The sequence below is a fragment of the Ochotona curzoniae genome, unplaced genomic scaffold (genome assembly GCF_017591425.1).
Source record: "Ochotona curzoniae isolate NIBS_2020 unplaced genomic scaffold, NIBS_Ocur_1.0 contig_1302, whole genome shotgun sequence".
Taxonomy (NCBI): Eukaryota; Metazoa; Chordata; class Mammalia; order Lagomorpha; family Ochotonidae; genus Ochotona; species Ochotona curzoniae.
Genome location: NW_024465035.1, coordinates 5,255,596 through 5,280,850, shown reverse-complemented (window position 1 = coordinate 5,280,850; position 25,255 = coordinate 5,255,596). Strand labels below are relative to the sequence as shown.

The following is a 25,255-nucleotide window of genomic DNA, read 5'->3' as shown; positions in this document are numbered from 1 at the left end:
TCGGAAACAAGCGGGCTACAATTTCAAAGACATCTGATTTTGAAATAAATATTTGGAAACTTTTAATGAAAAACATAATGACCAGAGAGAGTTTGGCCAAGTTGTTTAATTTTGCTTGCATTTCAGGAACAAATTGGTAACCCAATAGGTGACCTTTCTTTTAGATTTTTTTTTCAGTTAGCTGTTTAACTGTACTGATAATTTGCCTGGAATCCCTTATATGGACTGTAGGAATGCAATAAAACTCTAATAAAATTGTAAATTCTGAATATTCAAAAACTGTATCCAATGCCCTGTGCATTTCTTGGTGATAACAGTGGACCTGCGGTATTTACAGCACAATAATGTGACTTCAGACTTTACAAAGCACACATCCCCAAAATAAAACACAATGTGAATAAATATGAAAATGCTTCGAAAGAGGCATTGCAAATGCAATGAAAAGGCTTTTTCTTTTGGTGCAAAAAAAAATTTTTAATTAATGCATAGTGGTTTTTTTTAATACATACTTTCCATAAATTTTTAAAAGACATCTGATGCCCAGCTTTCAAATTTCTGGCCTTAAAAATTGTTTATTTGTATTTATTTCAGAGAGAGACATCTCCCACTAAGTGTTAAGCTCACTCCCTTAAGTATTCACATCGCGGGGCCTGGTAGGACACAGGGTCCTAAAACCCAGACCGAGTGTCCTAGGGGCAGAGACCCCTTCCTTGAGCTGCCACCTGCTGCCAAGCAGGAAGATGGAGTCACAGGCAGAGGCAGACCTGTCCTTCACATTCCTGCTCGGGATGTGGGCGACTGGAGCCCTCACTGCTGCTGCAGTATTTGCCCCAGCTTGCCACGAATCTTTGAAGCCCTCCTTCAATACATCCACACCCTGTCACATTATGATGAAACTTCAGAATGTTAACTTTTTTTAAAATGTAGGCATCAGTAGGTAGTTTTGCTCATGAAATAAATGACAAACTACTTTACAACAGAATTCTATTCACAATAATACTTATCCAAAACCAAGAGAGGGCCTCGTGCGATAGCCTAATGGCTAAAGTCCTCCCCTCGCACGTGCCGGGATCCCATATGGGTGCTGGTTCTAATCCCAGCAGCCCTGCTTCCCATCCAGCTCCCTGCTTCTGGTCTGGGAAAGCAGTCAAGGACGACCCAAAGCCTTGGGACCCTGCACCCACATGGGAGACCTGGAAAAGGCTCCTGGCTCCTGGCTCCGGATTGGCTCAGCTCCAGCCGTTGCGGTCTCCTGGGGAGCGAATATCAGATGGAAGATCTTTCTCTCTCTCCTCCTCTGACTTTACAATAAAAGTAATATCCCTTTTTTTAAAAGATTTATTTTTATTATTTTTTTTTTATTGGAAAGGCGGATATACAGAGAGGAGAGACAGAGAGGAAGATCTTCCGTCCGATGATTCACTCCCCAAGTGAGCGCAACGGGTCGATACTATGCCAATCCGAAGCCAGGAGCCTCTTGCGGGTCTCCCACGTGGGTGCAGGGTCCCAAAGCTTTGGGCCGTCCTCGACTGCTTTCCCAGGCCACAGGCAGGGAGCTGGAAGGGAAGCGGGGCTGCCGGGATTAGAACCGGCGCCCACATGGGATCCCGGGCGTGCAAGGCGAGGACCTTAACCACTGCGCCACTGCATCAGGCCCAAAAAATAATATCCTTTTGTTTTTTACATGTTTTAAAGGCACAGAGAAAATAACTGGTAACAATTCTACACCTAGGTAAACCATAGAAGAATATAAAATAGACACTTCAAGGCAAAGTGTCTACTCCCCCCACACACACACACGCACGCACACACACGCACACACACACACAGACACACCCCCACACACACACCACACACCATACACACACACACACAGACACACACACCACACCACACACACACCACACACACACACACGCACACACACACACACACAGACACACACACACACACCACACACACCACACACACCACACACACACACACCATTACTTTAGTTCATTCCTATTACTATTACAAAATATCTTAAATGGGCAAAACTTATACACAGCAGAGTTTCATGTCCTACAATTCTCCAGGCTAAGGGATCAGAGCTCGAGGCACATGCAGAGGTCTCGGGGGAACTTGCTGTCTGCTGTAAAGATGGTGCCTCATGCAGTAGAAGGGGCTGAAAAAATAAATGTTAAAAGATCGGAGTATACTTGAGAGTTAAACTTCGACAAAAAAGGAATTTCAGCCCAGAGGAATGACATGAAATGCATGAATGTGAAAGAAGATGTTAAACAATTTCTTCTTTCCTCGTTCTATGCAAAGGTGTTAATGAGGCAGAATCCTAGCCAACAGTAGAAAAACAGATTATACATAGAATATACTGGATTATTAAATGTGCTGAAGCCTGCCTGCCTCCTCCACTGTTTCTGACTGTTCCAGAGCAGTACAAAGGAAATGTGTAAGCTTTTCATCATCCGTCTGCTTCCCAGAGTTTCAGAAAGAAGAGACCGAGCGTTTCAATCTGCTGGTTCACTCCCCAAATGGCCAAATGGGAGCGTCCTCTGCTCTGCCACATTAACAGAAGGGGCAAGCTCCTGGGCTGCCCTCTGCTGTCTTTGCTCCTGGCTGGCACACTAGTTAATATAATATTTTAAGAGATAATGTCATGGTGATCTTTGAAGAGCATCTGAAGTACACATAGTACAAATTTATTGAAAGTGTGGGCCCGATGCAATGGCTTGGTGGCTAAAGTCCTCACCTTGCATGTGCCAAGATCCTATCGGAGCCCTGGTTTATGTGCCAGCTGTTGCACTTTCCTTCCAGTTCCCTGCTTGTGGCCTGGGAGGGCAGTAGGGTACAACCCAAAGCCTTGGGACCCTGCACCCACGTGGGAAACGCGGAAGAGGTTCCTGGCTCCTGGCTTGGGTCAGCTTAGCGCTCTCTGCCTGTTGTGGCCATTTGCATAGTGAACCAGTGAATGGAGGATCTTTGTGTCTCTCCACCTTTGATTATATTTGCCTTTTCAATAAAAATAAATACATCTTTAAGGAAACAAAATAAAGGCTTGTACAAATATAAAAAAGCAGAAGGATATGTATATATACATATATGTATACATAAACAGTGTTTAATGAGCTTGTAGACTTTGCAAGAAATGCAGAAATCGAAGAATAAAAGCAAAGATCTTGCATTGTCATTGTGATTGAAAAATTCCTGATCTGTAACCTTGCACGTGAGGACGGCGTGATTGTCAGGAAGCCGTGTTAACACAAGGGTTCTTTATCATCCCAGGGAGTACCAGGCACCCCCGGCCCGGACGGACTGGAAGGCTCCCAGGGACTCAGAGGCGCTCAGGTATGTGTGAGAAGCCGTGCCGCTGCCTTGCGGAAGGAGACACGCTGGCAGGAGTCTCAGGGTGAGAAGCAGCGGGGCCACCCAGTGTGCATTTGTGCAGTGCATGTCCTTCTCTGTTTCAGTACTGTCCCCATCCAGAAGTGAGAGGAAAGAGGGTGAACCTGCCAGGCAGCGGTCCTTACCCACCGGGCTCTGAATATCAAAGTGTCCCAGCCTGGCTTTAAAGTCAAGAAACTGTTGAGTCTCAAATCTGTAAATCGTGGTCAACAAGTCACAGCTCAGAGTAACAGAATTGTTCCAAACGTGGCAGGAGTCGTCCGCAGGCTGGTCTGCCAGGTGGCGCTCAGCCTGGCCTTTGCTAGCCTGCTTGGGGGACCTGCTTCGTACACTTTGCTTTCCCTGGGACACGCCGCAGCTGGCTCGGTGCACTGTCACAGGAGAGAGGAGGTGTGTGCCAGCAGCAGCACAACGCAGCCTAAGATAACAACGGGCAGGGAAGGAAGGGCCTAGCCAAGGCTGAGATGAGAGCGGGTCCAAGCACAACCAAAGGGGAAGGTTTTGCTTCATGGGTTGTTGGTTTTTTTTTTTTTTCTCCAAACATAGTTTGGAAAGCCAGAAAAAGAATGATTGCTTGGACCATGCAGAACAATGGCCCTGTTAGTTTTCAAAGTGTTGATTCACAAATGAAAGTAGCTAAATGAATGTTGGCATGTGGATGGATGAAAGTTCTACAGAATCTCCTTGAACATCAGAAGAGAAGTCGGGCCCACGCTGGAAGTTCAGAGCAGTGAGCAGCTTTCTCTTGGCCCTCCACCTGGCCAGTTTGGTTGCTCTCTCGCAGTTACTCGCCAGCTGAAAAGGTCTCCTTTCCTCGCTCTCCAGGGAGAGACCCTTACCACGGGGACTTCACAGGAAGCTTTATTCCATGCTTAACACATCACCCTAACGTCCTTTCTTCTGCTTCATAGACCCTTACTTTTTTTCCCCATGCCATAATTGAAAAGGAGAAGTCTTAAACCAGGAATGGTCATACGTACTAAAGCTCCAGGTTTTTATTAAGGGTCTTTCTTTCGTTTAACGTAGAAATGTTCTATCATGAAAATGCAAAAGGAATTCTAAAGAGCTCAGCTGTGCAGTTTGCACCCCCCCACACACCTAGTCCAATGCCCCACCACCAGCATTTCTTGAAACGTTGGGGTCCCCACGAGATGAGGGACAACACAAAACATCAAGATGGAACCAATGACATCGTGGGAACTCTGTCTCCAGTTTCTGTCCATGTCTCTAACTTGGCCTTTCCACTTTAATATTCAAATGTTTTAGGAAACCTCAAAGAAAATAATGCTTTTATGTCTGTGCATTTAGGGCCGAAGAGGAGAGACTGGTGTGAAAGGAGAAAAAGGAGATCTGGGAAGAAAAGGTCCCCAGGTATGTGATGATGTCATCTCCGCACGTGTCTTTGATCTTAGTTTATAACAAAGGCCCTTTTCATTTCTCTAGAGCAACTGGAAAACTTTGAGTAACAGCTACTTGGACACAGCTTTGGGTATATAGAGAAAAGGCACAACCGTTGGCTTTCCTCCCGTCCACATCTCAGTATTTTACATCTCACTTTGGCCAGGGGCTGGGGTGGGGAGGGTCATAAATCATCCCACGCCTTGGCATTGCCAGCATTCGTCAAAAGGCACTCTTCTGTCCTCCAGTTCTTCCATTTATCTGGCTGCAAACAAAATTTTTTTTCCCTCTGTGCATTTCATGAAATACCCTTGTCACACAGTGAAATGCCGTTTCAGAGACGTATTTTTTTCTGGGTTCAGTCCATGATCACTGGGCTCTCCATATTGTTTACGAAAGAAAACTGGAGAGACACAGTTGGCTAGAAGGGCAGTGCTCTGTGCATCCACTGCCATAGGTCGCAGAGCTCTTCGTTACACCCAAGGACCAGCCACTCTAAAAGGATAAACAAGTTCTGCTTGGGGGCTTCAAAGTTTTTTCTTTGGTTATAGCATTTTTTAAAAGAGCACGTGCTTGGATTTTTGCTCCAATGTCCTGAAGGCTTATAAACGTACGTAGTGTCGGGTATACCACGCAGATCAGACTGACGCAGTCGAGTGAGTGCTGGGATATGTGAGAAGCACGGGTCGGCACAGTGAAAAGACCGCTTTGGGAGGAACAGCATATTCGTTAGCACTTTTTTGTTTTGTTTCTTGCTTGATTTATCTCAAGGTCTTATCCCCATGTAATTGATGTCTAGAGAAAGAATGGAACATCAGACACAATTATGAATTCCAGTTAGAGCTGTGAACGTCCTTTAAGGATGCTGAGTGGTTAGGGGCTTGAGCTCAACCACATTTCCAGCGCTGATGACCAATTGCGCGCCCTATGTTGTGTAATGCCGGGCAGTTTATTTCACCTTTATGTATTTGTTTTCTCTGCTATAAAATCAGAATATTGGTAGCAGTGATCTTACTTTTTGTGAAAACAAAGTGTGTTGGACATAACTAGCGATAGTAAATGCTGAATAAATCTTTGGTCAAAATTGCCTAATTTAGTGGAATATTTTGTGACTAAAGATTAAAGGTCACCATTCCCAGGAAGGTTATAATGGCAATCTAGCAATATGCAAGTGTCAGGTCTCATTGTTCTGTATCATCTAAGTTGGATGATCCATCAACCATTTCTTTGGCTCAATTTTAAAATCATTTGCCACAGACCTCCTGTGAGTGAGGACCTATCCTGGCGTATGAGAGTGCCTCCGATGCAGAGCCCCAACACAGCCAGGGAGACCCAGAGGAGACACAGGCATCAAGTCAGTGAAATGTGCTTAATATTGGGAGAGTTTTGAACCCAAAGTAGAGTGATGTGGAAAAAATGTCCAAGTGAGAAAATGAGCGGACCTGGTTTTACAGAATGAGGGAGCAATGTCTGGGCAACCAAGGGAAAGACGGGTGTTCAGTAAAAGGAAGCACGTTGTGCTAGGAGTATAGTCAGGGTGAGTTTGGCAAACGCTGTAGTTCGACACGTTTGCAACGTAGAAGTCGAGGGTGAGGGGTATTGAGAGCTACCTCTTAGTCATCAGGGGATTTCTTCTTGCATTCCGCCAATTCTTGGCCGAAATGTTGGCTTTTATTTTCTCACATTTAGGTTATCTATTCCTAGAGAAGCTGTATCTCTGTGATGCTTCCTGGATTGATATGTACTGGTTGGAACTTTTGCAAAAATTTACCTTCATGCAAATAAAAATGAGACTTGACAAGGATTGCAAGTGAGAAGAACCTGCACCTCTTGTCCCTGCTACGTTAGGACTTGTCCTTGACTGCTACAAGTGTTTATCACAACCTCCTACTGTAACCTCTTCTGTTAAGCTGTCGCTCTTTTTCAAAGATTTATTTTTATTGGAAAGACAGATTTACAGAGAGAAAGATCGTCCATCTGCTGGCTTACTCCCCCCAGTGGCTACAGTGGCCAGAGCTGAACCCTTCCAAAGCCAGGAGCCAGGAACTTCTTCCAGGTCTCCCATGTGGCTTAGGGCTGTCCTCTACCGCCTTCCCAGGCCACAAACAGAGAGCTAGGTGGGAAGTGGAGCAGCCAGAACATGAACTGGCACCCATATGGGATCCCAGCAATTGCCAAGGCAAGAATTTAACCACTGGGCCATCGCTAGCCCCTGTTAAGCTGTCTTAAGGACCTGTTTGTTTTTTGTTTTAACACCTGAGTTCTAAAAACCTCCTTTTCCCACTGCTTTTAATACTTACGATGTCATCACTGCCAAGGGCTCCATGACAAACCCCCAATCCAAGTCCCCATATTGGAGGTTTTTCTGGGCCCCACCTCCTGCATTAAGCTTGTGGATTCATGTTTTTAGATCTCCATTCTGGGCTGATACCTGGATGTTGCAAGTCGGAAAAATTGTCTCCGATACTGAGGCCTCTGAACCACTGTGGCTGGGACAAAGACAGATTTAGGTTCAGTTTTATTTCATCCATTTATTCACAGAATCAAGGGTAAATGCCTTGAGAATCGATTTTTGGTTGAAAAGTTGTGTTAGTAAGACATGCCTCGCTGTGTGGTTGTGAGGGCTGAAGATTTGTATTTATTCTATCAAGTGTCCTGCGCAGAACAAGCCTTCCCTAGAACTGTAGCAGCTGTCAGAACAAAAGCAGCAAGAATTTGACCTCAAGCTAAAACCCTTTCCCTGGAAATGCCTTAGGCTTCTCTTTTACTGCTGAGCTGTTGTCACTCTCAAATCAAGGAACCCCTTGGAACCTGGAAGGAGAGAAGCCACCAGCATTCCTTCCCTGCCAGCAGCATCTGAATAGGTAATCTGTCTGGGTTAGCCATTCACTGATGCCAAGTCCCATTCAAGCAGGCGTAAGCCCACATGTGGTATTTTGTGGCATATTTCACAGGGAAAGGAGTCATGACTCCTGATTTTTTGGTAAGAGAACACAAATCGACTAGTTTCCAACCACTGGTTTTTTCCCCCAGATGGTTGCAATATCCAGGACCTAGCCAGGCTGGAGCCAGGAGCTTCATCCAGGTCTCCCACGTGGGTGACAGGAGCCCAAACACTTGGGTCTCCCTGCTGCTTTTCCCAGGCCATTAGCAGGGAGCTGGATTGGAAGTGAAGCAACTGGGACATGAACTGGAGCCCGTATCGGATATCAGCATTGCAGGTGTCAGTTAAACCCCACTACTCCACCAAGCTGTCCAGTGTAGCACAGTCAAGGACACAGTGTGGTATTTCAAATTTTCCTGACTGGTGTTGTGGCATAGCAGGTAAAGTCACTGCCTGCATGGTCCAACTGCTCTACTTCTGCTCTAGCTCCCTGTTAATGGCTTGAGAAAAGAATCATAAGGTGGCCCAAGTGCTTGGGCCCCTGGCACCCATGTGGGAGACCTAGAAGAAGCTGCTGCATGAAAGAAACTTCTGACTCTAGGCTTTAGTCTGGCCATAGTTGTGCTCTTTCTCTTTCAAAGAAATAAATCTTTAAATAACTCACTTTAACCAAAGGCTGGGGGATAAATTAAAGGCTAGGCTGAATTTATGCAGAATAGGAAAAGGACTTGAAGCTGAGTGATGGCGATGGGCATTGGCGAGGGATGGTGGCAGAAAGCATCTAGAGTGCTGTGCAACTCACAGCAGAGTGGTTTCAAAGAAGCTGGGCTTAAGGTCCTTCTGACTTGGTTTTTAGAGGAGTTTAAAGAAAAGGAACATGGGAAGATGAGCATAATTTACGAGAAATTTGATGATTTGTAGTAATAATTGTTTTAGTGTATTTGCTGGTTTTCAGTGAGTGGTTTGAACTGAAAAGGCATCCGTGCACATTCCTTGTGGAGAAGTGACTTGGGGGTTTTGACAGACCACTCAGGAAGTGGGGATGAGTTGGGAAAAGTAGTTCAGCAAATACAGTCCTTGCAAATGGAGAGTAGGGGGCGGGTTTTCTTTGAGGCTGATGAGAGAAGTCGGGGGATGACCAGGAAGACCGTGATAGCCTGGCATCACAGAAGTTGATGGAAAGTTTTCAAAGAACATGTGTTCAAACACAGATAAGATCAGGGCGGAAAAATGACCACTGGACAGAACATGAAGGTAACGGGAGGTGATGCTGTGCAGAGGTGGAAGCGAAAGCTCTCCTCCCCTTCTTTTTGATCTAAGGGAGTGAAGAAATGGAGTGTTGGAGCTTGGAGAAGGGGAGGAAGGGAGTGAGAGACCACGGGCAGATCCTTATCTTAGCAATCAACTCACTGTTTAGCAATCCTATCCACTGGGATTCTTCATGTCCAATTTTCTCATCTTTTAAAAAGTTAAAAGCATAGTAAGTTGTCAAAAGTCTTCTCATTCTGAAATAAATTTGTGGAGTCCCGTGCTTCATACACAGCAGTTGCTTTATAGAGTTTGGAATTGACCAAAGCATTGTAAAAGTTTTACAATGGACTGACGCTAGAATTGCAAGTCCGTGTAAACACTTTGGAAAAGATTCCTCCTGCCGAGTGTTTGTCCCAGAGGAAGAATCTGGTCCCTGGAGTTCCCAGCAGCAGGCGGCTATTGTGTTGTCTCTGAATTGGGATTTTTAAACTGTTCGCCTCTCGAGCTGTTTTAATAAAGCATGCTTTCTAGAATATTGGAAGAACGTTCTTCATTCGATCTGATGGATCTTTGTAGACACATGTTCAGGCTTGTTGTTAAGGTCTTTACTCAGATGTTAAAGCTTTCTTAATATGGGCCTGTTATCTTTCTCGTTAAATTGGTCTTAAGCATCTTAGAGTTTTTTTCCCTCTCTTGGAAAATGGGTGTTTACTTCCAATTTTCTAACATAACACACAGAATACTTAAATATATATTTACGTTTTATAGATTTTGTTACTGCTAATTGCTTTCAGAGAAGTCTCTAATGTGCAGATCATATTATTTGCAAGTAGCAGTAAGTTTACTTAAATAAAAGCTTTTGAACAAAACAAGGAATCCATAGGAATTTAGTTCAAAGCAAATATTATTGAGAAAGCCTCTTTAAATGTTAGGCATTTTAACAACATCTGCTTAAGAGAAAAACATTGAGAATTTGAAATCTCTTTGGAAGAAAAGACTCACAAGGATGTGCGATCATTGGAGTGACATCTGGCATGAATTACCTTATTAATTTTCTTTTATTTACTGGTCTTTGACAGCTGTGATACATTTTTCCAGAGTAAGAATCAAGGCAGCCACAACTCTTGTCCCATCTGTGCTTCATTTTCCTCTTAGGAGAAACACAAAGGGCTTAAGGGAAAGTTGCTTCATGTTTGTGCTACGTTTATAATTTCTGTTTTCATTTCAGGGGCCTCCAGGACCTGCAGGAGAAGCAGGGAATCCAGGCCGTATGGGAAGCCAAGGCAATAAAGTAGGTCACATTCTTTGGCCCCACCAAAGGAGAGAGGTTTTCTACCCAAGAGAGCTGGGGCCTGGATGCATTGAATTGAACCTTTTCAACACGGAGAAGGCACTTCATTGCCCCAAAACTCTGGCTGGATTCTTAGAGAGCCAGAAACCTCTAAGGATATGGGTGTGGACCCCGATGAGGTCAGGGATTCCAGCTGAGCAAAGTCTCAGTCGGGGCTCCACCCAGAGACAGGCCTTCCTTTCCTTCTCCCACTGGCCCTCCCCTCCTCCTCTCCTTGCTTTTTGTCTTCCCACCATTCATACAAACCTTGGCTGAACACATCTGCACGACAAGATGCTGCCCTGAGCCTCCAGGTGGACCAGGGAGTTACAGCAGAGCGATGATCTCTGGTTTGCAGAAGCAGCCCTAACGTTTAGGATAGTCCCTAACATGTGAGAAGAGCTTGGTAAATATTTCTTGGATGAATAAACTTGTAGATGTAATCATGTTAACCGTGACGAGAAAATAACCCCACAAAATTTAGAATGTTTTTAAGACCATACCCTAAGGCGTAAAATTAGTAGGGGTAGTCACTGAGATGGAAATTTAAACAGCACAAATAGAAGTGTTTCTGCGTCTGGAAACGTGGCTTCATGGAAGTCCAGCACTGAGTGGCCTAAGGAGATAAAGGGTTTTTGGCAAGGAGAGAAGGTAGCAGGGGAAGAGATGGTGCTGGAAAATCCTGGGAGAAAGTTGTCATTGGAGAGTGAAAAATAATGCTGTCTGGCAGGCACCTAAAGAACAAGAAAGTCAAGAAATTCCTGGGCATAGAAAATGAGACAGAGGGAAAGGGAGTTTGTTTTGCAATGGAGGACTGTTGGCGTGGGCTGCTGTGATGGAAGCCAGCAGCTGGATGCTGCTAAGCTAGTTGGTTGGCATATATAAAGAGACGTGGATGGGACGATAGGGAGGAGGCAGTTCAAGGGCAGAGGGATTACTATGGCTTGTGGTACAGCAATTGTATACATGTGTCTTGCCCTGCAGAAGGCTGCAGGGGAAGCGGGTCTCCAGTGGGAATTGCCCTGAGCTGCCATGAGACTTGGAAAATTTTGTCAAATTAGGTGCTAATGTTTTTCCACTAACATTTTGAAGACATTTTGTATATATGGAATGTATACTGTGTGTGAGATAGCAAGAAACCTCCCAGGGTTTCAGAAGGAACTGAGAAAGGGGTAGACAGTGGAAGATGTGGAAGACAGACGTGAAATGGTTGTGCCAGAAGAGATCACCATGAGCGAGCTCTAAAACATTCACGGAAATGATGTGCATTTTCATAACACACGCCAAAACTGAATGGATTTTTTGCACCAATAGAAGCATCTTTAGTTTGATTTGTCCATGGAATTTTGCAGTTTCTTTATTAGTAAAGAGGGGTTTGTAAGGGAGGAGGCAAGAATTGAGGAGATAAATAACCCAAAGCAAACCCAAATCTAAAGGGCAGGATGGACTAGACCTTCCAGAGCTCAAACGCACGCTTGTCCTCCTCCAGCAAGTGCAGGTTCCCAGCGAGACATGCAACCCAGCGGTTCATCCTGGGTTCAGTGCTGGACTCCTCCAACAAGTCTGGATTCCTACCGGTAGTTCCTGACTCCAGCTTCCTGCTCATGCAGCCCTGGGCATGGGAGACCTGGAATGAGTTCCTCGTTCTGGCTTCAGCTGAGCCTCAGTCAGTGCTGGCACTTGGGAAGTGAACTAGCAAATGGAAATGTTCACTGTGTCTGGTTCAAATGTAAAAGTAAAAACATAGAAGTAAAATGTTTTGAAAGGAAGTCTTGGGAGCAAGTGAACGGCTTGTGTTTCATGGGATTCTGTTTCGCTTCCCCCTTAGAGTTCAATGCTGGTGGGAATTTGTCCTTTCCTGTGTTGCCTTTCTAGCCTTAAAATGATGTAATGACCCTCCAGGTGCAGGTGCACACATTTCCTCAGTTTCTTTCCCCAAAAAACAAGAGAAGGAAAGAGGTAGAGTGGGGATGCAGAGTAACTTGAGAGTGGAGACACTTAGCAAGTGTTATGTCAAGCAGCAGTCAAGGCTAACATCAACAGTGAGAACCCATGTTGACGGGATGCACTCTTGATATAATGTGATGAGAACAGCAGTGCGTCCTTGCGGTCTGCGCCAGAGCCCAGACTAAGCAAAGAGGGGAATCTGAGGAGACCCAAGCAGGGGACAGCCTATGACAGGCCTGAGCAATATTCCTTTCAACACATAACTCATCAGAAATAAGACAAGTTTAATTTTCCCAATCTAGAGGAGGCTAGGGAGATCCTGGAACAGAAAAACTATGATATAAAAACCATGGAGTCATCAATATAGGCTAGATCCACTGATTGATTTGTTGGGATAAATGTGTCCTCTAAGTAAAAGTCATAAAGAAATATTCACAGGGAGAGCAGGGAGGTTAGATGGGTACTGTCTGGAATATGCTCACAACATTTGTGTAAATCTAAAACTGTTGCAAATTTTTTTTTTGGAAGAGGGGTTAACTTTATAAAGCTTTGTGAATTTGCTATGAAGCTGAGCCTTCCTCAACATAATAAAGGGATTGATTCATAACCCACAGTTGATGATCTACTAGGCAGAAGACGGACACTAGTGCCACGCAAGCTCTGTTTTATCTGGCTCATCAGGGAAAACACTGTGTTACATTTTTTTAAGCAGTTTACAGCTTCCTCTTTGATTCATGGTAAAGACTCTCGTAGTGCTGGGTTGCTGGGATGGCAGCTTGCTCTAGACCATACATCAGTCTCACTGGCTCTCCAGTGATGTACGGAGAACCCCACTGGCCAACAGCAGCGCCTCCTGGGGTGTCACCTGCTTGATCCACAGAACTGTTTCCCATTGTTGTATCTGATACACAGGGGATGGGTGCCATCACTTCTGATTTCCATGACAATTCTAATACACATTTCTTGGTTCTGTTTAACAGGGAGAATCTGGAGATGTGGGGCCAAAAGGAGCTGTTGGCTTTCCTGGTCCTCGGGGCTTGCCGGTTTGTTGTTTTATCACTATTTTTTATCTGGTCCTGGGAATCTTAGAATTCAGTAGACACCCGGCATGGTTCTTGAAGAGGTAAAGGATGCTATCCAAATCAAGCTAATTTGTAGCTTTCTAGAATTTGAAAAGAACAGCTGTCTTCATCTTACCTTAGTATCTTAGCCGCTTTTTCCAAGGCAGCAGTCCTCCAGGTTCCAAATATGACTAGGATGCTCTTGACGCCAAATGGTAAAATGGACCAAGTTTGTCTTTAGCATCCCTGTAACCCTCCTTCAATCTCTCCTCCCGTGAGAACCACAGCAGCAGAAACCCACCCCAGTGTTATTCCTCTGCACTCAGCATGCCCAGGCATTTAACATTCTCGCTCTGTCTGGCAAACTGAAAATGTACATGTGCTTCCGAAGTGAGCACAGCAAACAAAAAGCGAGTTAGAGCTAAGATATTAAGACATGAATGTGGTGCAGAAGAGACTATAAGTTCCTGTTTCTGCTGTTTTCTCATCTGCATAACTGAGTAGGCACAGGTAATATTCCCACTTCATTGAAGAGAATACAGGCTAGGTGCCTTAGGCGCTGCTGTCCCAAAGCATCAGTGACTGCTCAAAGGGAAGATCCTGTTTCCTAGTCTCTCCTACTTGGACCGGAAAAGCTGGCTCTCTGGTCCTCTTGTGAATAAGCTCTTGCACTGAAGTCTGGAATGTTCATGACTGTTCCTAGGGTGACATCGGCAGTCCTGGCTACGGTGGTGTGGGCAGTAAAGGGAAAAAGGTGAGTCCATCTGCCGCAGTGCACACAGTTACTGGGCTTGTTGCTCAGGTGTGGGAATCTGCCCCCACACCCACCCCCCATTTTAAGAGGGAAACCGCATATAGAGCTACCTTGGACCATCTGAAATGCATTTTCGTCACTTGGTATTGATGTCTGTCCTGTGAGGATTGTGATGGAGAGGGGAAAAGTGTGATGCTTTAAGGTGCAAGTTACAATTGAAACGTGCAAATGGATTTCCTGGTTCTTGCCGTGATAGGCAAGTGGGACCTGGCAACTCTGCAGCCCCACTGCTCAGGGAAGCATGCCAAACTGTAGCCCCTCTTCCTCTGCTGGCTTTACCTATAGTGAGAGATTTTGCAAGAATTCTTAAAAAGTGCACTGTGTTGAGTAGTCACTTAAAAAAAAAAGCTGCACATGAAGATGCTAATTTTATGTGTTCGCTAAGGATGTGAGTGGTTGGAAACAAGTTAAAGTTCACCAAAACTATTGACTTGTATAGACCAACAATAACCAACAGGAAATCATGATAATAAGGGCTCAGTCATAGCCACACAATCCTCAAAAGCATCCAAGCAAAGACAGCCTTCCTTGAGGATGAGAGCCTCTGTCGGGGAACCACAGAGGTGCATAAGCAAGCTCCAAGAATCAGAGAGATTACCAAGTTCCTGGAAAATTAAAACATTGTAAAGGACCAATGCAGTCGCCGTTGGAGTTCCAGAGGGAGTGAGGGTGAAGTTTGGGAGGACAAAGGCCGTGGAAATCTAAAACTTTTCTAACAACAAAACTACCAAGAGGGATATCCAGTGAGAAGGTCTTTAGAAGCTAGAATAATTAAAACAGCCTGGAGGGCCTCACTGTGGCTGAGTAGGTTAAGCAGCTGCTGACAACATCAGCATCCCATATGGGAGCCCTGGGATTAGCATACCTCTTCAACAATAATCTTCGGTCAAAATTTGGTAAATAGATGACCAAAAAGGGCATAATTGAGCTTAGAGTCTGTAAGCTCCCTAAATTTCCGTTGAGATCTGTCTTAAGATCACTGTTGCTGAGGTGAAACCAAGCAATAGCCTATCACACTGTGTGCAAGCAGGAGGTCCTGACATACGTGCTTTGACGCGCTCAGTGCCTTTGCTTGCCACATCCTGATGAAAGCAGCGCCTGTAGAAATGGGAGTTCCCATCTTTTCCAAGTGATGTGGCTTCCCAGCCCCTTGCCTGCTTTTCTGCCTCTCTCTGCTCTTTTTGACTTGACCTTTTCATTGAGTGCAACATTAAGCCTTGGCTATCGTGTAAGTTTAAAATTAACTTCTCTCAAAAATAAAGTATCATATGACCAAAAAAGTTGGAATTTGTTTCCAATGGTGCTGTTGTTTCAGTGCCTCCTTGGCTGCAAGGCATTAAAAACGAAGGGAGGCAGTGGAGAGATAAAAGTCGATACAAATGGACTTGGGCACCACGCGTGTTAATCCTCCTATTGTCAATTACAGGGGCAAGAAGGATTCCCTGGAGAGAGTGGACCTAAGGTATTGTGTGCGTCCTGGTAACTGCAGATCAGTCAGAAAATTCCTCAGATTATGAAATGTATCAGAGCCCACTGCAAGGGCAGTTAATAAATAAATAAATCCTACGGGGGGGGGGGAGATTGGATGGGCATTTTTTCCCCATTTTTTTAAGACCATACTTTTTTTTAGAATGAAAGACTTTTGAAAATATATATTGTTTTATATTTGTAGATTAAAAAAGATAATTTTCCTTCTGAAATACTTTCCATTTGCCAAGTGAATTGTTTTCCCTTTGCTTGAAGGAAAGTAAAATGTAAAGCAAAGATGAGGTGATTTCTCCTGGCTGAAGGTCCCCACGTCCAAGGGAAGGGGAAGGTTTTCCTAGAAGCACTGACTGAACTCAGTAAATGGCAAGCTCTGTGAAAATAAAGCACAGGGTGCGTTTTGAGGCTCCCCTGAGGCTGTGACATGTTAAGACAGAAGCAGAACTGCGCTGGGCTGTGCTCTGTGGGGAAGGATGCAAATGGAGCAGAGTCCCTGGAAAACAGCTGCATGTTGGAATCAGTTTAGAAATGTGAATGTCTCTATGAGGGGCTGTGTATCGGATTTTAATAACCGTGTTGTTTTAATCAACTCAGGGTGAGATGGGGGACCCTGGTAGCCCAGGAGAGATGGGACCCAAGGGAGCCAGAGGCAGAACGGTAAGTGTTCCCGATTCCCAGAGCACTTAGAACCTTCTGGACGGCCCCCGCTCTCCACAGTGTCAGATGCGGCCATGTGTAAAGGCGGATACTGCTTAATGCCAACGCAAGGGCGATGAACTGCACTGTGGCCGAACAAGGCCCGCTGCTCCTGTAGCCACGGTCCCATTCTCGACACCAGGAACAAAGTTGAAAAAATCTGGGATGCGAACGCAGATGTTGCTTCTGTGCTGTTTCCATGGCAGATCTTTATTAAGGTTTCGAGAAACTACTTTCTAATAGGGCATGTGATGAATGGTCTTCTCTTTACGTGGCTCCAATAGACAACTTGAGCTCTGTGAGAAAGTCTGTGTTTGCTGTGTACTTGTATCTGAACACATCTTCTCTATTTCATGGAAGGCTGAGATCTTGTGTAATGCTGCAGATCGCATAGCACAAATGCACATCTCCAGTTCATCCCATCAGCCTGTCCTGGGTAGGGAGATAAGGATGGATTTCTTAGGCCCAGCGCAGTAGCCTAATGCAATTTACAACCACCAGAAGCCCGTGTGGGTACCAGTTCATGTCCTGGCTGCTCCACCTCACATCCAGCTCCCTGCCTGTGGCCTGGGAAAGCAGTCGGGGACGGCCCAAAGCCTTGGGACCCTGCACCTGTGTGGGAAACCCAGAAGAAGCTCCTGGCTTCTGGCTTCAAACCAGCTCAGTTCTGGCTGTTGCCGCCACTTGGGAGTGAACCAGTAGAAGAGAGATCTTCCCTTTCGTCACTCCTTCTCTCTGCAAATCTGACTTTCCAATTTTAAAAAGTTGATTCCTTGCATTTGCTGATTTTTTAAAATACCTCTTAGACTGTATAAATAAGATGGTTCTTTTTCTCAGAATAGGTGAATTGATCTTGATATTATGTTAATTAGCGAGAATTAAAATATCTCAAAAAAATTGAAACTTGGAAGGTTTTCCAGGTTCGGTTTCATAGTTGATTTTGCCTTGATCTCGAGTGTGTGTGCGTGTGTGCGTGTGTGTGAGTGAGTGTGTGAGAGGGGGAGGTGGAAGGAACAGAGGATTGTTGATTTTTTTTCTTGCAAGCCATCCACAATCCAATGTACAGAAATTATTTATGTAAATTTGGGGGCAAATGGGGGAATCCTTCTCTTCCCTCTCTCCCTCTTCCTGAAGGGACTGCTCCCCAGAGGTGGTTTTTCTCCTTCAACAACTTTGGACTGGCAATTCTTCAAGACTGCACTTTCAAAACAATGGTAAAGATGATACACATAGAAAAAACACTGGGCAAGACTTTAAAGTAGTCCAGATGTTCTCTGCATTGGAATCCTTCTGGCTCATTCCCCGGCTTTAGTGCAGCGGCTCCACCATGCGTGCTGTCCGCACTTGCTAACAAGTTCAGCCCTTTGTTCATCTTCCTCCCCCACATGCACATCAGTCCTTTTAGTTTAAATGAACTAATGGGAAACGTGGAACCCTTGCTCTTGCCTTTGGCTTCTCTGTTCTTCAGATTGGAGTGAATCATGCTATGTAGCTTGCTTATTCCGCCCTCCTGGTGGCTTGTTCACCTTTCCATGAATATTCCTGAATTTGGAGTTTGGAGTTTGAAGTTTAGACATTGGAAACCTGCGTGAGCTCAAGTTTCTTCCATAAGATTCTGGGAGAACTTTGCCCCCCTTTCTGAGTGTTTCCTCCGTTCCCCACACATACTTGTGGTCTTCATTGTTCTCTGCATCTTTACCTTGCCTTTTTTCTCTCATAAAAGACTTGGAAATTTCATGAGAGTTTTAACCTATTTCTTGCCCGTGTTTGTGCTTTTGTTTGGTTTTCTTTCTCCCGGCGTTGCATAGCCACGTAGTTTAGGCAGAGTTCCTCAGCGGCAGCATTGCTGGCATGTTGGGCGGGTCTGTGGTCTATGCTGTGCATCCAAGGATGTTGGGCAGTGTCCAATTAGTTCCCCTTCTGTCCATGTGGGAGACCCTGATGTAGGGCCTGGCCTGGTAGGTGTGGGCCTTTAATAGGGTGAGCCAAGGCATAGGAGATCAAGAAATCTCTAGGGGCTGGCGCTGTGGCTCAAAAGGCTAACCCTCTACCTTGAAGTACCAACATCCCATAAGAGCGCCAGTTTATGTCATGGCTGCTCTTTTGCTCCAGCTCCCTGTTTATGATCTAGGAAAGTAGCAGAAAATGGCTCTAGTACTTGGGCCCCTGCACCCATGTGGGAGATCCAGAAGAGTCTCCTGGCTTTGGATCATCTCAACTCTGGCTGTTGTGTGATCATTTGGGGACTGAACCAGCAGATAGAAGATCTCTTTCTCCTCCCTATAAATCTGCCTTTTTAATGAAAATAAATAGCTCTTGCTTTCTATTTTATTTAAGATATATTTAGTTTTATTGGAAAGACAGATATACAGAGAGGAGGAAAGACAAAGAGGAAGATCTTCCATCTGATGGTTAACTCCCCAAGTGACCACAATGGCTGGAGCTGAGCCAATCCGAAGCCAGGAGCCTCTTCCGGGTCTCCCACATGGCTGCAGGGTCCCAAGGCTTTGGGCCGTCTTCAACTGCTTTCCCAGGCCACAGACAGGGAGCTGGATGGGAAGCAGGGCCTCTGGGATTAGAACCGGCGCCCATATGGGATCCCAGCACGTGCAAGGCGAGGAATTTAATCACTACGCTGTCACACTGGGCCCTGTCTTGTTTGTTTATTTTTTTAATCTTTCTCCCTCTTGTTTTTTCTCTTTTGCTCCCACCTTCTTTCTCCCTCTCCTTGGCTTCACTCTCCCTCCCTCCCTCTTCTCTCTCTCTCCTCCCCTTCTCTCTCCCTCTCTTCCCACTTCTCTTTCCCACCCCATTCTCTCTGACTTCAAGCAATTAAAAATATCATTTTAGGGCCCGGCGCGGTGGCGCAAGTGGTTAAAGGTCCTCGCCTTGCACGCCCGGGATCCCATATGGGCGCCGGTTCTAATCCCTGCAGCCCTGCTTCCCTTCCAGCTCCCTGCCTGTGGCCCGGGAAGGCAGTCGAGGACAGCCCAAAGCCTTCGGACCCTGCACCCGCGTGGGAGACCCGGGAGAGGCTCCTGGCTTCGGATCGGCATAGTATCGACCCGTTGCGCTCACTTGGGGAGTGAATCATCGGACGGAAGATCTTCCCCTCTCTCTCTCCTCTCTGTATATCCGCCTTTCCAATAGAAAAATAATAAAAATAAATCTTTAAAAAAAATATCATTTTAAAAACACTTGATAATTTGCCTTTTGTAATTTGCTATTTGTCCAGATCCCTTCTGAAGGCCATATGGGATCCTGGAGCATGCAAAGTGAGGACTTTAACCACTAGGCTACCACGCCAGGCTGTTTCATGCAGTTTTCTTTGCTCTTTTGCTCTGCTCCTCATGTGGCTGAGGGATGTGCCATCTCTTCCTGTGTACGACTTGAGCCAAGAAAGAATGATTGGGAGCACCGAGGACAGGAGTGTGACGTCAGCCAAGTTTGCGTTGCGAGTCCTCTGGTTGAGCTCGTTGTGAGCACAATGCAGTATCAGTGCTTCTGCGTCGTCTGTCCCATCAGCTCTGCCTGCAGAGTGTCGGGCTGGTGGCCAGCTCTCCCCAGGGACCCACTCCACCACGGCACCCCTGGTTCTTGGCTCTGTCCAGGGTGCCACCTCAATGTCACTCTTATTCATTGGGACATTTGCCCAACTTTTGAGAACAGACAGGTCTGGAACTTCCTTCGATGATTGCCAGTGAGTCATCCTAAGGTGGCCTCTTTGCTTCACCTTTCTTTCTGCAGGCGCCTAGTCCTGCCAACTCCAGAGGTTTCTGGGAATGTGTGATAGAAACCACATTCTGTCTTGGCTTCGCCCGCTGCTGGCACGGCGTCCCGCTTTCTTGGGCCTAAGTCATTTAACACAAATGCCTTTGCTCGCTAGCATCCAAATTCTTATGGCTGTCATCTTCCTCTTTCTTCCCCTCTTCGTTAGTTTTTGCCTCTTCGAACAGTCCATCATTTTAGTAAATAGGGAAAAGGTACAATAGTTAATGCATGTATTTCATCTGCTATTTTTTCCTTGGAGATTAATTCATGTCTTCCAAATAAAATAATGTCAATAGGTTTATTTCTACTTCTTGCATATTGCCAATGTCGTTGGTATCCACAGAGGACATGTGTAATTCCTTAGTGTTCCATAGGCAATATTATAACATACTACCTGTGTTAGACGACTTGACTTTGTTTTACTGTAAAGCTTGTAAATCCTGTGCCATTTTGAATGAAGGAAATAATAGTCTCAATTTTTAAAACTAAATCCTTGTTTTCCCTGTGTTATATTATTGAATACGTGTGGGTAGTTGTCTGGCACACAGCAAACAGATGGAAGCATTGTTTACAGCACTGCAGCTCTTCCCGCGTTATTACAGATATTTTCTGCCAAAAGTTAAATAATTCTGCTCTTTTAAGGATCTTCATGTTCTGTTTTCTAGTTCCATAACTACCTACCATCTTTAGATAAAAGTTTGCCTCCTGGCTCAATAATTCTAGACCTTGCCATCTTCCCTTATAATCAGGATTGAGTCTGTAACTTTATACTAGCGTTGCCCATCCCAACACCAACCAGCCTGCACGCCAACCATGAGTGACTGGCATTACTTGTGGAATGCCACTAGGATGGAATACAAAACAGCCACAAAAAATGATTTTGTAAAAGAACAGTCACATGAAGAATACCCAAAGAGATAAATTTAGTTTAGAAAGCAATGAAAAGGGCATGATAAATAAAATATTTTTGAAAATGAACATAGATCTTCATAATGAAAAATGAGAAAAAGGCATCAACGTTAAGATTATTTAGGGGCAAAAGGAGGTGCTGAGATGGGTTCCGCTTTGCATTCTTGTCTCAAAGTGAATCATGCACTTTTGAATTTTACCCTTTGAAAGTTAGGTTTTTGGTTCATAAACACATACATATGCATATAAATGTTAACAATATAAATACATTGTTCTTTCAGGTGTCTACTGGGCTGCCAGGAGAGCCCGGGGCACCTGGGGAGCCAGGGCCTCCAGGACGCAAGGTGAGTGGGAAAGCTGCGGTTTGTACCAGGTCCTTTTCCATACACAACGGCAATGAGTGGGGCCTTCACAGTGGCCAGTGACTGAAGTCCTTGCCTTGCATGCTCTGGGATCCCATGTAGACGCCAGATGTGCCCCGGCATACCTGCTTCCCATTGCAGCTCCCTGCTTGTGGCCTGGGAGGGCAGCAGAGATCGGCCCAAGGCCTTGGGACCCTGCGCCCATGTGGAAGACCTGGAAGAGGTTCCAGGCTCCTGGTTTCGGATCAGCGTAACTCTGGCCAGTACAGCTGCTTGGGGAGTGCATCAGCAGATGGAAGTTCTTCTCTCTCTCCTCACCTCTCTATATTTGACTTTCCAATAAAAAAAAGTTATCACATTCTTAGGCTCGCTGCACATCTAGCAATTCAAGGGTGTGTGTGTCTCGAGCTGTAAGATGACGTGTTCTTTTGTCTTTCTAGGGTTTGAAAGGCACCCAAGGCTTGGCGCCCTTCTCAGTACGTATCTCCTGCCTCCAGCAGAGGCGTCGTGTCCCCTCCGTGATATGCATTTACTTTCCATGAAGGACCTAGCAGCCTGTCGGTCAATCCCTGCCTTCTTTTTGAACTGCAGGTGTGTGAGCTCATCCAGTATGTGCGGGACCACAGTCGTAAGTATCCTGAGACCAGCAGTCACCCCAGGGGTTGGCATTAGGGGAAGAAGTGCCAGGAGCCCTGCACTCGGAATCATGACGATTTACCAGGCAGTTTCTTGGCATCAGAGATGTCGCTGGCCCATAACTTGAGCCAGCATGGACTGTGACCAAGCCAATGTTCCCCCGCTGGCTGCCAGTGTGCTAGGGTAATCTGTTCCAAACACTAGCTGTAAATGTAGCTGGTGTTTTAGATTGAGATCTGAAGTCAGCAGTCTCCTAACAGCTAACTGAATCGGAAAGCTGCACTCTTTAAAAAAAAAAAAAGATTTATGCATTTTCATTGGAAATAGACTTAGAGAGACAAACATCTTCCATCTTCTGGGTTTACTCTCCAAATGGCCATGACAGCTGCAGCTGAGCTGATCGGAGGCCAGGAGCTCTTCTTGGTCTCCCACCTGGGTCTCCCACCTGGGTCTCCCACCTGGGTCTCCCACCTGGGTCTCCCACCGGGTTCAGAGTCCTAAGGACTTGAGCCAGCCTCTGCTGCTTCCCCAGGCCATAAGCAGGAAATTAGATGAGAAGTGGAGCAGCTGGGACCTGAACCAGCGCCCATATGAGATGCCGGTGCTTGCAGGCAGACGATTAGCCAGTTCAGCTCTGGCAGTGGCTGCAGGTGGCTCATGCATGGTTATCTGTTTTTCTACTACTTTTCCCATCTCCTGCCCCGAAGAAAGAATAAGGTTACGCTCAATGTCCATTTCCTCTAAACTCTGCTGCCTTGATTCTTCTATGTGGGTTTTTTTTCCCCCCTTGAATCATCTTCAAAAAAGCAGACAGGACAGGGACTGCCCTGGCATGATCTGCCTGCGCACTGCAGAGCTCTGTTCCCCCAGAGGATAACCCCATCTCCTCTGTTCTTCTTCCCCAGCTGGCGGACACGGTGAGTAATCTTTATTTACAGCATGTTTTACTCCAGCTCCAGAGTGTCATGCATCTGGAAAGATGGGTTAGAGCAGAGTGCTTGCTGCCAGCTGATGGGAATGGATGTGCACTTCCTGTGCTGCGTCAGACTGGTAGCAGAGACCTGTCTCCCACAAATCGCCCAGCATCCGCTCAACTCCACCGCTGTTTCCCAGCCAACGGGTCAGCTGGTCTATTAATAACCCGCTAGTGACCGACTGCGTTTTCCCTCTTTGTTGTCCAGTGATTAGGGATGATATGCAGAGGACAGAATAAAAGTTAAGGCTTTTCAGAGAGCAAGTACATAGAGCAAGCAGCTTGGATGACGCACAGGAGTTCATGCCGCACGCTAATGATCACACTGACTGACCATTACGTGCTTGAGTGCTTCACAGATGCTTCGTACGTGACGCGTAAGCTTGTCATCACTTACACGTTTACATCCTTAGAACATTTGTGTGAAGCCACAACACACACCCTCTGCTTGTCTGTTCATTCTTTGATCAAATGCTGATTGAAACCCTACTACGAACCAACTCCTGTCCCAGTTTTGGGAACACAGGGTTGAGTAAGGGACAAGGTTCCTGCACTCAGAGGACTCCCCATCTCCAGGGAGAGCTAGATAAAAAAGAAATGAACCAACTGGTAGACTCAGAGTCAGTTGCTGTGCAAGAGAGAAAGGACAGGACGCTCTGTCACAGCACACTGTTGGAATGAGAGATGCTTTTGCGTGGCGGGCTCTTTCCGCTTTCCAAAGTTGTTTTAGTTGAAAGGCGGGGTGAGCGAGGCAGTGTGCACTAATGGTTAGCTCTCAGTAGGCACCGCCTGCGTGCCCGCCACTGCTCTGGTTGCTTGAACTGGTGACTCCTTCAGCTCTCACTGCCGACCTGCACAGGAAGGAATGGTATGACTTGTGCCTTGCAGGTGAGGGAATTGAGGTGCAGAGAGAATCATTGGTGCTTTGGCCAAGGTCACGTGCCCAGTGTTCTCACTGCCTGCCTTCTCCATGTCTCTTCTGTGTGCGCATGTCTGTCCTCCCCCAGTTCTTCTGAAATTATAAAAAAGGTTTTACAGGCCCTCCTTGGTAACCCTGGTTACGTTTCTTCACCAAGTACAAAAAAATGCTTTATATTTTAATGTTTTTATTTTCCTATTTGTACATATTGCTGCCATACAAAATGTTTTGAAACATTTTTTAATGGGTGGAAAATTTAAATTTGATATCTAGTATATAGTATATAATATATACTTATAGGTAATATAATATTAAATGACAATATAATAGATGACAGATATATATGATATACGGCGCCCATGATGCCCGCTCAGTGGCCTCATCCCGTGTTTCAGGAAGCCCCGAGTGCCCTGTGCACCCCACGGACTTGGTGTTCGCGCTGGACCAGTCACCGGGCGTCACCGCACAGGCATTCGCACGCATGAAGGAGATGGCGTCAGCCGTGCTGCGCGACCTGCGTGTGCGCACAGGCGGCTGCGCGGTGGGCGCACGCGTGGCCGTCCTCACTTACGGGGGCGCGGGCACCCAGCAGCTGGTGCGCTTCTCGGATGCGCTGGACCAGAGCCAGCTCCTCAGCTCGCTTCAAGCCATCGCTCACGAGGCGGCAGCGTCCAGCGGTGGCGGGCTGGGCCGTGCCATGAGGTTCATCTCCAGGCACGTGTTCAAACGCACACTGCCAGGCACCCACACGAGGAGGGTTGCCACCTTCTTCAGCGCGGGCCCGGCCGACCCCTCGGACGCGCAGGAGCTCACGACGGCTGCCATGGAGCTGGGCGCGCTGGACATCATTCCTGTGGTGATCGCCTTCGGGGCGGTGCCGGCCGTGCGGCGGGCATTCGCGGTAAGGCCCTCCTCCTGCCAGTCCCGGCCCAGGTGGCCCCCGGTCTCCAGACAGTCAGTGGAAAGTGGCAAAACTGAACAAAACCCAAAGTCATTGTAGGATTCTAGGGCCCACAGGGTAGAAATTACCCGCATAATTAGCATCTACCAGCCCTGTGTACATTTAACCTGTTTAATTCTTACCTGGTGGATGACCTCGGCACAGGTCGTGTCTGCGTCTTGTGGGTGAAAAAAGTGAGAAGGCAAGCCCCTTGTCTGGAAGTGTGCGTGTCAGGGCCCATTCCAGGCGCGCCACTCGGTGTTTTGGTGGCTGCCTTGGCGTGTCCTCGGGGGGTGAAGACACCGAGGACCTGGCTGCCATCTGGAGACCTGGGGTGCAGTCCTGACTGGACAGTAAAAGCCAGCGGGCTGACTAGACATCGCTGGTCATATAACGGTCCAGGTTTGGTCCAGGGGAAGCCATCCCAGTTAGATTCTTAGAGCAGGGATTACGGTGTCCATGTGTAGCATTTCTCAA

General features: G+C 46.3%; 1 protein-coding gene across 1 annotated transcript in view; it reads left to right on the top strand.

The window, feature by feature from the left end:
• Positions 1-25,255, top strand: part of COL6A6 (collagen type VI alpha 6 chain) — a 76,581-nt gene that overhangs the window by 37,367 nt on the left and 13,959 nt on the right. Inside the window, exons 21-32 of the mRNA XM_040962999.1 lie at positions 3,283-3,345; positions 4,711-4,773; positions 10,164-10,226; positions 13,193-13,255; positions 13,977-14,027; positions 15,514-15,549; positions 16,167-16,229; positions 21,230-21,292; positions 21,751-21,786; positions 21,902-21,938; positions 22,852-22,863; positions 24,234-24,739. Coding sequence (XP_040818933.1) covers positions 3,283-3,345; positions 4,711-4,773; positions 10,164-10,226; positions 13,193-13,255; positions 13,977-14,027; positions 15,514-15,549; positions 16,167-16,229; positions 21,230-21,292; positions 21,751-21,786; positions 21,902-21,938; positions 22,852-22,863; positions 24,234-24,739 — 1,056 coding nt within the window. The remainder of the gene's footprint in view (positions 1-3,282; positions 3,346-4,710; positions 4,774-10,163; positions 10,227-13,192; positions 13,256-13,976; positions 14,028-15,513; positions 15,550-16,166; positions 16,230-21,229; positions 21,293-21,750; positions 21,787-21,901; positions 21,939-22,851; positions 22,864-24,233; positions 24,740-25,255) is intronic.